Source organism: Diceros bicornis, chromosome 4, assembly GCF_020826845.1.
Source record: "Diceros bicornis minor isolate mBicDic1 chromosome 4, mDicBic1.mat.cur, whole genome shotgun sequence".
Taxonomy (NCBI): Eukaryota; Metazoa; Chordata; class Mammalia; order Perissodactyla; family Rhinocerotidae; genus Diceros; species Diceros bicornis.
This window is the reverse complement of record NC_080743.1, coordinates 84,871,665-84,886,688: the sequence shown is the minus strand read 5'-3', so window position 1 is coordinate 84,886,688 and position 15,024 is coordinate 84,871,665. Positions and strand designations below refer to the sequence as shown.

General features: G+C 38.4%; 1 protein-coding gene across 2 annotated transcripts in view; it reads left to right on the top strand.

The window, feature by feature from the left end:
* Positions 1-15,024, top strand: part of RGSL1 (regulator of G protein signaling like 1) — a 57,431-nt gene that overhangs the window by 26,812 nt on the left and 15,595 nt on the right. For both annotated transcript variants that reach the window (XM_058538076.1, XM_058538075.1), the window contains 3 exons: positions 2,311-2,418; positions 10,959-11,064; positions 14,724-14,917. In XM_058538076.1, the coding sequence (XP_058394059.1) occupies positions 2,311-2,418; positions 10,959-11,064; positions 14,724-14,917 (408 nt within the window). The remainder of the gene's footprint in view (positions 1-2,310; positions 2,419-10,958; positions 11,065-14,723; positions 14,918-15,024) is intronic.

The window sequence follows — 15,024 nt, the reverse complement described above, 5'->3', positions numbered from 1 at the left end:
ACAAGCCCAGAGGTCTGGGGCTGTATCCTAGCTCTACCAGTGACTGTGAACTTGAGCAATGTATTGAATCTCTCTTTAAGACCTAGTTTTCTCATCTGTAAAATGGGAATAATAAAAGGCTTGTTGTGAAGATGACCCAAGATCATCTATGAAAGCTATTAGCACGATGTTTGGCAATAGTAAAAGTCCAATAAATTTTAGCCATTATTATTCAAATTGAACAAATTGCTTTAATTATCTATGCTGAGGCAGTCAGAGTAATGCAATGTTTCTCAAATGTCAATCCACAATAAATACATTTGACTTCAGGAATCATATACCTGTATATATGTGTGTGCATATGTATGGGAAATAATTTTCACAAAGCACTTTCCCTCATTACATAAGATGATGTATTATAATACTCTCTATTCTATTCTACTTCATTTTGTAAAAGCTGGTGATGACTCAATGTATTTTTTGACATGCTATTGAGTCATGACCTACACTTTGAAAAACACAGATAGAGTAGAAGTAAGCAAAAGCTTTGAAAATTCAGTTCCACCACCCCTTCACTCTGCGAGCCTAGTCAAGTTACTTCAACTCTCTGAGACTGATTTCTTCATCTACAGAGTGAGGATAATGGCCCCTACTGGGCAGGGTTGTTGAGAGGATTAGAGGTAATACATTTACACAGCAAGCAGGTGCTCAATAACTAGTACTTGTTAGATTACACTAAAAAATGTAACCTTCAACTCTTAAAACTTTGATGTACACTCCATATACAAAACAAGATGCCTTGGAGGCTTGCCCCTTGGAGCCATGCTTGGGCGTGAGTTATTTAAATCTAGCATGAACAAGCCCTCCATTTTATCTCAGGGTAAATTTTCCTCAGGGTATCTCGAACATTCCAGAACCTCTTCCAGAAATCAAGAAAAAAGTGGAAGAAAGGGTGACTGGTAAATTTCACCACACACATACTGGGCAACAGGCATTGCTTTGGTGGCCATGGAGTGCCAGGGATGGCCAGGAAGAGTGGAATCATCCTCCATGGAAATGCCGCCTCCCTTCCCCCAGCACACATCATTACTTCTTCCACCATTGCTTTTTTGGAATGCAAGTCTGACCTGACAAAGGGCCTCCTGTGCAACCCAACCCAGGGCCCTGACTCCTAGTAGGCTCATGCCTCTACTCAGGCTGCACCATAAACTTAGAAAACACCACAGCTAGAATACTCTCAGCTTTCATATGGAGAAAATGAGTCCCAGAGAGGTAAAAAGACTTGCCCAAGGTTGCTCAGCAAGGGAAGGATTGATCCAAGACCATAAACCTGGATCCACTGCAGGCATAGTCCACTGCTCTTACAATTTACAACCAGATTCCTCTAGCGGAGAGATGACAATGACAACAGTGACATAACGACAACTGACGTTTGTGGGTCCATACCCCAGTATTCTTTCTAGACTCCACCAGTATAACCTCAGAAAGCACTGGACTGCCCTGGAGAGTTCCAGGAGAACTGTATGCAGTTAGACTTACTCTAAACCCCACAACTCACAATGTAAATGAGTGTTTTCACCTTGGTAGGAGGCAAAGTGCTGCTAATTTGCTTTCACTGCCCAGGACATAGTCAAAACTTCCCTTGCTGTCTCAGTCTTACTGTCCCACCTGATTTTGGATACAAAAAGGTATTCCCTCTCAATTCACTATGCATGACTAGAAACGATGTATGGCTGTTTCTAGAAAAAGTAATTCACTCTCAAAGTAATTCACTCTCAAATTCAGTCTCATGATTTGCAACTATTAATGATATTCAGATATCTGAGCTGTCAACTCTGAAAGTAATTCCCAAAGACAAAGCCAAGAAAGAGAAAAGTCCTAGCATGTTATTGCCATATGCTATTCCTAAGTGCATCAAATTCTTTGAAGCAGTAGCAGAATGTTTGAAATGCACTTGCAATTCCTCCCCACAACAGATGGCTGCTTTGAAGGGGTTAATATTCATTTGGATGAATTACTTCTTATATATATGTTAACAATCCTTTCAGAGTCATATCTCAGTTACCCTAGTGTCCTTCAGGCAGAAAATCTGCATGAGTCAGGTGTCCCCAAGAAGGGCAGAATCCTCCCTTTCTGGAGGGGAAGGGACTCTGTATTTCCTTGCTCCTAATTTGGCCTAGGGAACTTGTATTCCTTGTGTAAATATTCCATTAAAACACTATTGTCCTAATTAAATAACATTTTAAAGGCAATATCTTCAAGAAAGTACATGAAATCTTTGAACCCAAAGTAGGCAACTAGACTCTACTCCTGTTTTTCCCTACCTGATAGAGATAGAGAAAATGTCCTTTGAGGAACTCTGCTGTAAGTATCCAAAGGTGGCTATAGAGAAGATCAGCGATGACTACAAAATATATTGTGAAAAAGCACCTAAAAGAGGTAAGTGTTTAAACTTATGGATAGATTTGAAACAACCAGGCAAGAGAGAATCTTCAAACTCAAGGGGCATAAGCAAAAAGAGGAACCATGCTTCATTAGAAATGAGGAATGGTCGGGGGAGAATGAACATGTTGTTGTTTTCGTTTTCTCCTACAAAGCCATAGAAGGGCATTATGAAAATGAGATGCAATTATAAATGAATGAGGATGATGATGAAAATTGTTAATTCTTACCTTCTTACCTAGTTATCACTCCAGGGTTTTAAATAATGCAGATTTGCATTAATGAAAATTTCTTCTGTTAAGTTTCCTGGAGTCAGAGATGTGTGGAAGGAGGTTTTTGGTATGTGTTCTTGGGAATAATATCTGTAAGGGAAGGAGGAAAGCAGGCCTGGGTAGAGGTAGATGCTGAACTGCAAGACAATTACAGTAGGTTTCAGCAGATCCCACAGGAAGCTCTAAAGGATGCCCTTTAGAGTTGGATGGCCCTTCAGAGTTGTCCCTCATTGAGGCAAGGGATTTTTTTACCTCCACATTGATTCATATGGAATGTGGCTGCCCCTGGGGAGGATATAACGTTGGGTCAGGCAGCACCCTTAGCACCCTGAAGGGGCCTCAGCTGCGAGCTGTCTGCAGCCAACACTCCAGGCCACCATGGGGAATGAGTACTTTGGTCCTAAAGGGAAGATCTGAGCTGTGCACCACAGCACCCATTACTGTCCACTTGCTTTGTATGGAAATTTCACCACATCTTGGAACAGCTCCTCTAGGAGTCTGGTTGGTTTCTTTTTCTAGGGGACTTTTACTAGAAAGGCTGACCCACACTACTACAGCTTTCTGGAAACCACAAGGAGCACTTCTCTTCCCCCGCCTCTGCTACCCATCATAGATTCCCTTCATGCTCAGCTAGTGTCTCTGCTGGTCTTGGGGGGGCTTTCCTGGCAGGATGACCTAGACTCTCACCCTTGAGGGACCTGAGCCCCGGTCATCATGACTTCTCAGACTGTGGCTGCACACTTACCAATTTAGCATCAAAATTGGACAGGGGAACACCAAGAGTTCAAATGAATTCTCCCTTGCCCCTGCTATGTTACTGATGACCCTGATGATCAGAGTCAATTACCCTGCCAGTACAGTGACTCCTTTGCTTGTCTGCTAGCCTCTTGGCATAAGGATCTTGAAGTGACTGAGTGCCTACTGTGTTCCTAGTAGAAGCATCCCCCCACTGGGCACCAGGATCTCTAGACTGGCACTGTCCAATACAGGAGCCACTAGCCCTATGTGGCCATTGAACCCTTGAAATGTGGCTGGTAAAAATAGGTTAAATAAAATATATTATTAAAATTAATTTCATCCTTTTCTTTTTAGCTTTTTTAACGTGACTACCAGAAAATTTAAAATTATATATGTGGTTCACATTATATTTCTGTTGGACAGTGCTGGTGTAGACCCGTAGAACCTAAAGTTGTAAGGGTTGGAAATTTCCCTAAGTCAGTCACTGATACCGATGGTAAATAAATCGCTCCTACTTTCATCTCTTGGTTCCCATACCTATGTATTCTACTTATTGAGGACACAACACCTTATAATGGTCTTCAATTTATCCTGGAGGATGATGCCTCATTTTCCCAAGGTATCATTTCCAAGCTGGTCACAGCTACACCTTCAAAAAATGGCTCTGTTACTCTCCCAGGCCATAGCTATTATAGTAATAGAACTAGTGGATCCCATCATCACATGCCCAGGCCAACCTCCTGTGCTGTAAGTATATCATTTGTTCAGAGGCAATGCTATGTGGGATCCCATTCAGGAAATCAAACACCTGTAAGCCCCCAGAGAGCAATGCTGACTGAGGCCTTGCAAGTAGGAATACATGTCAGTTCCAGTCAAGATAAATTGCTGCCCCTTCCCAGAGTAGAAGGGCTCCAATATCATCAATTTGCTAAGCTGTTTCTCCAAAGAGTGTGGTTCCTTTTCTTAGGGAATAGTATTTAGAAGCCAATGGTATTTAGGAACAAATAGAAAATAGTAAGGTAGCACTTAAAACCTAATATATGAGAAGTTATAGTAAATGTAATCAGACTAAATATTCTAATTAAAAGGCAGTTGTCAAATTGGATTTAACAAAAACAAACAAAAATAACAAAAAAAAGAGATTCTGCTTAAAAGAGGCTCACCTTAAATATAAAACAAGGAGATATTAAAAAATAAAAGATTGGAAAAGGATATAACAAGCAAACACTAGTCAAAAAGAAAAGTGATGACTATAATCATATCAGACAAAGTAGACCATAAAGCAGGAAGCATTACTAGAGATAAAGAATTACTCTACCAGGAAGCTATAACAATTCCAAATTTGCTTGTATCTAGTGCAAATAATATAAAGGAAAAACTGAAAGTCTTAAAAACATAAATAGAAAAATCCATAGAGTGGGAGATTTGAAAATATGTCTTTTGATAAATGATAGAAATGTAAACCAAAACAATCAGCAAAGATATGGAAAATCCGGACATGCTTAGCCAAATACACCTAGATGACGTATATGGAATACTGCACCCAACATTACGTGTCTTATAAACAACCTAATGTCAACATATATGAAATTGACAAATTTGTAGAAAATAGAACATACTAAAATGACACAATAAGAAATAGAAAATCTGAAAGTCCTACATATTTTAAATAAATTAAATTCATAATTAAATCTCTCTCTGAGATTGAGACAAGGGTGCTTGGCAACACCATTTCTATCCAAAAGGGTAATGGAGGACCTAGCAAGAGCAATGAGGTAATGAAAGGAAATCAAATGTATAAATATTCTAAAACAATAATTGTATGTGTATAAAAATCAAAAGAATTTGCAGATAAACTTTTGGAATTAATAACTTAATTTAGGAAGGTTGTAGAACACAAGACCAATATATAAAAATCAATTCTATTTCTATATGCCAGATATAATTAAAAAATGAAACTTGAAAAATTATGCCGGGGATGGCCCAGTGGCATAGTGGTTAAGTTTACGTGCTTTGCTCCGGCAGCCCAGGGTTCATGGGTTCAGATCCCAGGCACAGACCTACACGCTGTTCACCAAGCCATGCTGTGGTGGCCTCCCACGTACAAAATAGAGGAAGATTGGCACAGATGTTAGCTCAGTGACAATCTTCGTCAAGCAAAAAGAGGAAGATTGGCAACAGATGTTAGCTCAGGGCCAATCTCCCTCACCAAAAACATAAATAAATTATGCCATTTACAAGTCTATCAGGAAACCTCAAAGACCTAGAAACAAATATAATGGAAGATATACAATAATGTTACATGGAAAACTATAAAACATTATTGAAAGAAATTAAAGAAGACAAATAAATAGAGTAATATACCAAATTCATGGATTGAAAGGTACAATAGGGAATGACATCACAGAAAATGGCAAGTGCGGATCTCCAGGTCTGCATCCCTCCACAAAACAACTAAGGATGTGGCAAAATGGTCAAATTCAGAGTTTTACAGAACTTTGGAAGCTGGTCAAGAACTTACAACAACCAGGGGAAGGGTTGTTGAAGAAAGAAGAGGCTGCATTGTGGTAAGAATGAGCTATGGCATTTTAAATTGTCCACCTACCATCCCCTAATCCCCACCGCCCACTAGTGGTGGCGTGATGACAGCAGCCCACATTCTTGATGCAGGTTGCTAGTGCCAAAGAAAGCAATATGGATCTTATTTTCAAAGAATTGTGGTTCTCTGTTTCAACCTGAAGTTGTCTCTTGGGTCCCTGAAGGACTGGCACAAGGATTAGCCTTTGTTTTACCCCACTTGGAGTGTTTTTAGGGCTGGGAGGCTTCCCAAGTGACATTTGTCAAAAACATTTAAAGGCACAGGTATCAGCCACAGCAGCCTGGGCCTAGGGCCTACAGTTGGGACAACATTAGACAGACCAAAAAGCTGGAGAAAGATGAGGTTGTAAAAGTAGATACATAGGGTAATAAGAACTTTTAAAGCTCCCACATATACTAGGAAATCAACAAAGCCATGCACATGCCCAGAATTGGATGTACGCTAAGAAAAGGCATGAGAAGACCCAGAACTTTCACTTCTGGCTGAACTTCAGGGTCCAAGGAAGCAGGAAGTGAAGGCTGAGAAAGAGTTGTAAATGGCCCAGCTGAGCATTGAAAGAGTACCCCAATACAGAGCCAATTTGCAAAGACTAGTGGAGTAACTTTTTCTTTTCTTTCTTTTTTTTTGACATCTAAGGAGAATGTCAAAACACTACTTGGCCAAAACTAACAGAACGTAGACTTCCACGGCCACACATGACAAAGAATACAGACTTTGCAAAATTAGTTGAGAAAAGTCACCAAACAAGCAAATGACAACACCCACAAAAGCAGCAACAGCAAACCCCAGGGAGAGAGGAGAATTGGATTTTCAGAGTTGCCACATTATAATGTTCAAAATGTCCAGTCTTCAACAAAAAACACTATGAAGCATGCAAAAAAAAAAACAAGTATTGCCCATTTGCAGGAAGGAAAGAAATCAATAGAAACTGTCCATGAGTAGCCCAGGCATTCTACTTACTAGGCAAGGACTTTAAAACAACTATCTTAAATATGCTCACAGAGCTAAAGGAAACCATGGGCAAAGAACTAAAGGAAGTCAGGAGAGTGGTATCTCACCAAATAGAGAGTATCAATAAAAAGAGAGAAATGATAAAAAGAAACCAAATAGAAATTCTAGAGTTGAAAAGTACAATAACTTTGAGCCAAATGAAAACTAAAACATCACATACCAAAACCTATGGAATGTAGCAAAAGCATTGCTCAAAGAGAAATTTATAGTCATAAATGCAAATGATAAAAAAAAAAAGGTACCAAATCAATAACCTAACCTTATACCATTAGGAACTAGATAAAGAAGAGCAAGCTAAACCAAAAGTTAGCAGAAGAAAGGGAATAATAAAGATTATAGTAGAGATAAACAAAATAGAGAAGAGAAAATCAACAAAACCAACAGTTTTTTCTTTGAAAAGATAAACAAAGTTGACAAACATTTAGTTAGACTGACCAAGAAAAAAAGAGAGAAGACTTAAAATTGCTAAAATCAGAAATGAAAGTGGAGACATTACTACCAACCTTACAGAAATAAAAAGGATTATAAGAGAACATTATAAGCAATTGTATGCCAATAAAATAAATAACCTAGATAAATGGACAAAATTCAAGAAATGTAAAAACTATCAAAACTGACTCAAGAAGAAATAAAAAATTTGAAAAGACTATAACAAGAGATTGAACCAGCAATCACAAATCTGCCAACAAAGAAAACCCAAGATCCCATGGCTTCACTGGTGAATTCTACATAATATTTAAAGAATTACCACCAACGCTTCTCTAACTTTTTCAAAAAATAGAAGAGGAGAAGGCATTTTAACTCATTCTATGAGGCCAGCATTATCCTGATATCCAACCAAAGATATCACAATAAAAGAAAACTATAGACCAATATTCCCTAAGGACATACATGCAAAAATCCTCAACAAAATACTAGCAAATCAAAGCCAGCAGACTATTAAGAAGATTATATACCATAACCAAGTGAGATTTATCCCAGGAATGCGAGGGTGGTTCAACATAATAAATCAATCAATGTAATACACCACATTATTAGAATGAAGGAAAAATCATCTCAATTGATGCAAGAAAACACTTGACAAAATCCAAAACTCTTTCATAATGAAACCATCTAACAAACTAAAACTAGAAGAGAACTTTCTCAATATAATAAAGGGCAAATCCACAGGTAACATTAAACCCAATGGTGAAGGACTGAAAGCTTTCTCCCTAAGATCAGGAACAAGAAAGGATGCCTTCTTTCACCACTTCTATTCAACACTGTACTGGGAAAAATAGCCAGAGCATGTACGCAAGAAAAAAAAAAGAAATGGCATCCAAATCGGAAAGGAAGGAGTAAAGCTATTTCTATTCACAGATGACATGATCTTATCCATAGAAAATCCTAAAGAATCCACACACAAAAAACTTATTAGAGCTAATAAGTGAATTCAGCAAAGCTGCAGGATGCAAGTTCAACATGCAATAATCAGTTGTATTTCTATACACTAGCAATGAACAATGTGAAATGAAATGAAAACAATTCCATTTATAATAACATCAAAAAGAATAAAATACTTAAAAATAAATTGAACCAAGGAGATGTAAGACTTGTAAACTGAGAACTATAGAAGTTGCTGAAAGAAATTAAAGAAGACCTAAATAAATTCAACTACATACTGTGCCCTTGGTTTAGAAGACTTAATATGGCAATACTACTCAAAGTGATCTGTAGGTTCAGTGTAATCCCTATCAAAATCCCAATGATTTTTTTTGAAGAAATGGAAAAGCTGGTCCAAAAACTCTCATAGAATTGCAAGGAACACCAAAATAGCCAAAACTATCTTGAAAAAATAAAACAAAATGGGAGGACTTAGTCTTCGAGGCCTATGGCTTTGTCTTCTGTCCTATTATGGCTTCAACACTGCAAATGCCTCTAGGGCAGTTAAAGTATTGGTGTCAGCTTACCTTTCTGGTTTTTAACATTCTCTTTGTTTCTAATGTCTATGTTTTTATTTTGTTTTGTCTTAATTTCTTACAAGCTTGCTTATGAGTTTTAAAACGTGGAGTTTTTTATCCAAAATTGCTAGGTGTTTTTTTATTGGGAGCTTTTTTTGGGTTTCTTTGGAGGTTTTTTTTTGTGAGGAACATCAGCCCTGTGCTAACATCTGCCAATCCTCCTTTTTTTTTGCTGAGGAAGACTGGCCCTGGGCTAACATCCATGCCCATCTTCCTCCACTTTATATGGGACACCGCCACAGCACAGCTTGCCAAGCGATGCGTCGGTGCATGCCCGGGATCCGAACCAGCGAACCCCGGGCTGCCGCAGCAGAGCGTGCGCACATAACTGCTTGCGCCACCGCGCTGGCCCCAACTTTGGAGGTTTTTGATATCTAGTCTTCTATAATTTGGATTTTATTTTTTCACGTATTCAATTGCACTTATTTAGATCCAGTATATATTTCTATTATTTTCAATCCTTTTCATACGCTGTCACTGAAAGTGTTACCAACCATGCAAAAAATTCCTGTGGGAGTACATCCCATTTAATAAACATTTTTAAGCATTGACTATATTACTAGGCCATGTTCTAATTTCTGGGGGTGAGATGAGTAATACACCATCCCTACCCTTAATGAGTTGATAATCTATGTTTTCTTCTACAATATTAACTTCAAATGGCTCTTCTAATACTGAGATCCTTGGAATCTGTTATTCTTTAATAGTAATGTTTTAATACATTTTTTGAAATAATTGTTTCTAAATTGCAATAGGGAGCCAGACACCCACTCTAAATTGTGTATAGTGTGATAGAATACTGCTTAAGAAGCTTGCAGTGGAAGCAGTGTCCTGAGGAAAGAGAATGGTTTCAGTTAAAGCAAGATGGTAGAGGGAACTCTTACTGAAGAGATCAAGAATCTCAGAGTTTGCTGATTACAAAGCATGAGCTGCAGAGGGCAAGTGGAAGGGTTTAGGATGTGATAGCAGAGGTGTCAAGAAAGACTGAATGTCGTGTGGAGTATGGTCTAGTAAAAATGGTTGTTTGGGGGAGGGATGACATTTGGCGTTGAAATGAGAAGAAGTCTGATGGACTCAGTCTCAGCAGTCTTCTGAGGAAGGTGGGCTCTAGGCCTTGTAAGGAAAGAAGAAATTTTCCTTTACCCTTCTAGATTCTTCTGGCTGGTCTAAGAATAAATTGACATGAGACAGAATAACAGGAGAAAATGAAACAAAGTTTAATAACCTGTATACATGGGAGACACCCAGGAAAACTGAGTAACTTGCCAAAATTGCCAAAGCCACCACCTTAAATATCATCTTCAGCTAAAGACAAAAGAGGATGTTGGGAATAGTGGTTTGGGACTGCAAAGGGGAGGAAGGTAATCCATATGGAGAAGGAAAAGCAAATGTTTGGTAAACAAATGTTGCCATGCTTTGCAGAGACAATGAGACATGGAGAGAACTTTGATCAAATGGGCCTTGCTATGTTCCTCCCTGTCTACCACACCTAGTTCATATGATACTATAGTTATCTGTGGTCATAGGTCCTTCCTGGAACAGGCCTTCTATCTTAAGTTCTTTTAGGTAGTTAGGGGGAAGGTCAAAGTTCGTTCCTGAGTCTTTTGTTATTAAAAATAGTCAAGCCAAAGAGACGCTTTTTGGGGTAGCAAATTACGCTCCCCTACAGCCTAATGGCCAACAGACTTAGATAATACAGCCTGGACTGATATTAATGTCAGGGGTGAAAAATCATCGCTTCTGAAGTGAATTGTCACTTCTCAGCACTGATGGCCTCAGATGGCAGCAGTTGTGGGACTCTGTGGTTTTTCCACAGGCACTCAACGTATGATAAATGTCCTTGCTACTTTGTCCCTTCTTATTCTCCGCAATGTTCTTTATAACACGATATTCCCCAACTTTGTGATTTTGCATTAGATTTTACAGTGGAAATTGACAGAGAACCAAGGATGCTTTCATCCTTACACAGGAAAATGTCCTTCCCTAGAAGAATTGGTGTAAGGAAGCCTTCAGTGAGACCCAGGTAAGACATAGGATCTGGCTATAGTAATATCCCCAGGCACAAGCTCTCTTTAATCTCAACATGTCTAGTCCTAAATTTATCTTTCTGTGTGAAGTTTTCCAGACTTTTTTCCACATATCATCCATACATGCACAGACACACTTTGTATTTTAAATCATTATTTATATTATAAAATTGGTACCTTCCAATATATATTATACAATAACTTTTGTAACTTAACAAACTATTATGGACATCCTTTCATGTCAGTGTGTATACGTCTACCTCCTTCCATAGTATGGATGTAGCATGATTTATTTAACTATATATTTTTATGGACATTTACACTATCTTTAATTTTTCATTGCTATAAATAGTATCACGATAAACATCTTTGTATGTGTATCCTTGCCTATTTGTGTTTTTCTGGATTATGTACTACTGCAGTAGCCTCCTAACTGGTTCCTTACTTCATTTCTCTCCCCCTTATAATCAATCCTAGAGTCAGCCTCTGGTAAGGTCCCACTGATGGGCAAAGACTCTGTGGCTCTTTCTTTCTGTGGAAAGAAAGGGAGTACTCACTCACCTTTCTTTCCACTTACTTCAGCACAAGTGCCACCTCACAAAAAGTTCTCCAGATGTATGTCTGCTATGACTTCCCTCTCATCTGACACTAAATCCCTAAAATATAACACCAAGAACTTACCATGTACTATTTTTTACTGCTCTTTATTTTTTAGGTATGTTTTCCACTTTCTCGACTTGACTACAATAAAGAAACATAAACAGAACCTCAAAGACCTGAAAGATTCTATCAAGCACACCAACATACAAATAATGGGAGTCCCAGAAGGAGAAAAAAGAGAGACAAAGGGACAGAAAAAAAATTTTTGTGTGTGTGTTTGAGGAAGATCAGCCCTGAGCTAACATCAGTGCTAATCCTCCTCTTTTTGCTGAGGAAGACTGGCTCTGAGCTAACATCTATTGCCAATCCTCCTCCTTTTTTTCCCCAAAGCCCCAGTAGATAGTTGTATGTCATAGTTGCACATCCTTCTAGTTGCTGTATGTGGGATGCAGCCTCAGCATGGCCAGAGAAGTGGTGCATTGGTGCATGCTCGGGATCCGAACCCGGGCCGCCACAAGAGGAGCGCGCGCACTTAACCACCAAGCCACGGAGCCGGCCCAGAGAAAAAATTTTTGAATATATAATTGTTAAATACTTCTCAAATTTTGTTAAAATCCTTAATCAAGACATACAATATCTTTGTCAGGGCCAGCCCTGTGGCCTAGTGGTTAAGTTCGGTGCTCTTCTCTTCTGCGGCCCAGGTTCAGTTCCTGGGAGTGGACCTACACCACTCGTTGGCAACCATGCTGAGGCAGTGACCCACACACAAAATAGAGGAAGACTGGTATAGATGTTAGCTCAGGGCGAATATTTCTCTAGCAAAAAGAGGAACATTGGCGACAGACGTTAGCTCAGGGCGAATCTTCCTCAGCAAAAAAAAAAAAAAAAAAAGACATCCAAGAAGGTTAATGAACTCCAAGTAGGCTAAACTCAAAGAGATCCACGCCTAGACACATCGTAGTCAAACTGTTGAAAAACAAAGGGAAAATCTTAAATGCTGCATGAGAAAAGTGACATCATATTCAAGGGTACTACAACAAGATTAAAGTTTACTTTACATCAAAAACAATGGGGACCAAAGGTGGTGGGATGATATATTCAAACTAAACTCAAGGGAAGTAGAAAGAAGTAAATAATAAATATTAAAGTAGAAATCAATAAAATAAAAAGAAAAAAATAGAGAAAATCCAGGCACAAGTAGGCTTTTTGTAAAGAGCAACAAAATGGATAACCATTAGCTATACTGACCAAGGGGAAAAAGTGAGATGACATAGATCACCAAAATCTGGATCAAAGTAGAGGGCATAACCACCGACTCAACTAAGAAATTAATAAAATTATATGGAAATGCAAGGAAAAAATTAGACAACTTAGATGAAATAGATAAATTTCTAGAAATATCCAAATTTCTGAAACTGACTCAAGAAGTAGAAAATGTGGATAAATCTATAACAAGAGGAGAAATTGAATTAGTAATTTAAAATCTTCTCACAGAGAAAAAGTGTAGACACAGATGGCTTCCCTGGAGAAATCTATGAAATATTTAAAGGATAAATAACACCAATAGTTCATGAATTCTTTGATGAAATAGAGGAAAAAGGAACACTTGCTAACTTATTCTATGAGGCCAGCCAGTATTATCCTGATCCCAAAGCCAAAGATATCATAAGAAAAGAAAACTACAGACCAATATCTCTCTCAAATCTAGATATAAAAATATTCAAAAAAAATATTAACAAACCAAATCCAGCAACATATAAAAAGGATTATACAGCATGACCAAGTGAGATTTATCCCAGGAATGAAAAGTTGATTTAACATCCCAAAATCAATTAATACAATATGCCATATTAATAAAATAAGGGAGAAAACTTCACCTGATTATCTCAATTGGTGCATTAAAAGCATTTCACAAAATCCAGCACCCATTTATGATAAAAATTCTCAATAAAATCAGAATAGAAGGGAAGCATCTCATCCTGATAAATGGCATCTATAAAAGATGCATAGCTTCCCATTTGCAACAACAGGGATGGACCTTGAGAGTATGATGTTAAGCAAAATAAGCCAGACAGAGAAAGATAAACACTGAGTGATTTCACTTATATGTGGAAGACAAACAAACACATGGATAAAGAGAACAGATTAGTGGTTACCAGAGGGGAAGGGGGTTACAGGGTGAGTGAAAGGGGTAAAGAGGCACATATGTATGGTGGTGGATAAAAATTAGACTATTGGTGGTGAGCACAATGCAGTCCATACAGAAACTGATAAATAATAATGTCCACCTGAAATTACACAATGTTATAAACGATTATGACCTCAATAAAATAATTGGAAAAAAACCCTATAGCTAACATCATACTTAATTAAATAGATATATTAAGGAGGAAGAAAAAGTTGGACAACTTGAAGAGGTGTCTGGAGAAGTGTAAATAATAACTATGACATAAAGATGAGGTTAAAAGGGCAGCTGACATTTTGAAGCGGAGCTCATGGGAACTAGAGATATAGTTTCACTGTATCAATGAGAATTGAAACCACTTCCTCATATCAATGAAAATTGAAACCACAGGGAAGCAGAGATTACTCAGGGAAAAAAATTATAAGGCAAAAGTAAAGAGGATTGAGGATGAAACAGAGGCGCCTGTACTTAAGGAATAGTGAAAGAAGAAATCACCAAAGGAAATTTAGAAATATTGACCAATAACTGCTGATCACTTATGCTCCGCCTCACTGAAATGACTGCCAATTAGGGGTTGTTTTGAATCCATAATGTAAAAAGAGAGTCTCCTTGAAAAAAAATTATCCCCTTTAAAATACCTCCTCTCCTCTTCCATTGGGGCTGTCAAATGATTGGATCAAGCTCAGGATGGATACATAAAAGTTTAAGTCCATCTCCAAGGAAACAAGGAGAGTAACCAATACACTCACCCTGCTCTTCACACATGGCTAAAGGCCCCACAGCCTGGGAGATGCCCTTCCCCATTCCCTAATGGGAGCAGAATCCAGGGTCGCCATCCCCTTCTCGCCACCAATGTTTCTTGTTTTCCAGAAACTTGACAGAAGTCCTCCTAAATACACACCACTTGGAGTTCTTCAGGGAGTTCCTCAAAGAAAGGAAGGCCGAAAGCCCGTTGCAATTCCTGGTAGCTATACAGCAGATCAGTATTGAGACAAATGAAAAGATTTATAAATCTCTCGCTGAAAATATAATTAAGACTTTCTTCCACAGCAAAGTCTCTCCTGGTATGCATCCCCTTCTCCTGATACTATTTCCTTCTCCCTTTAGTATCTTAGATGAATAGTTGGGGAAAGGGCTTGTCTTATGTGAGCCCCCTGAGAGAGCAGAACAG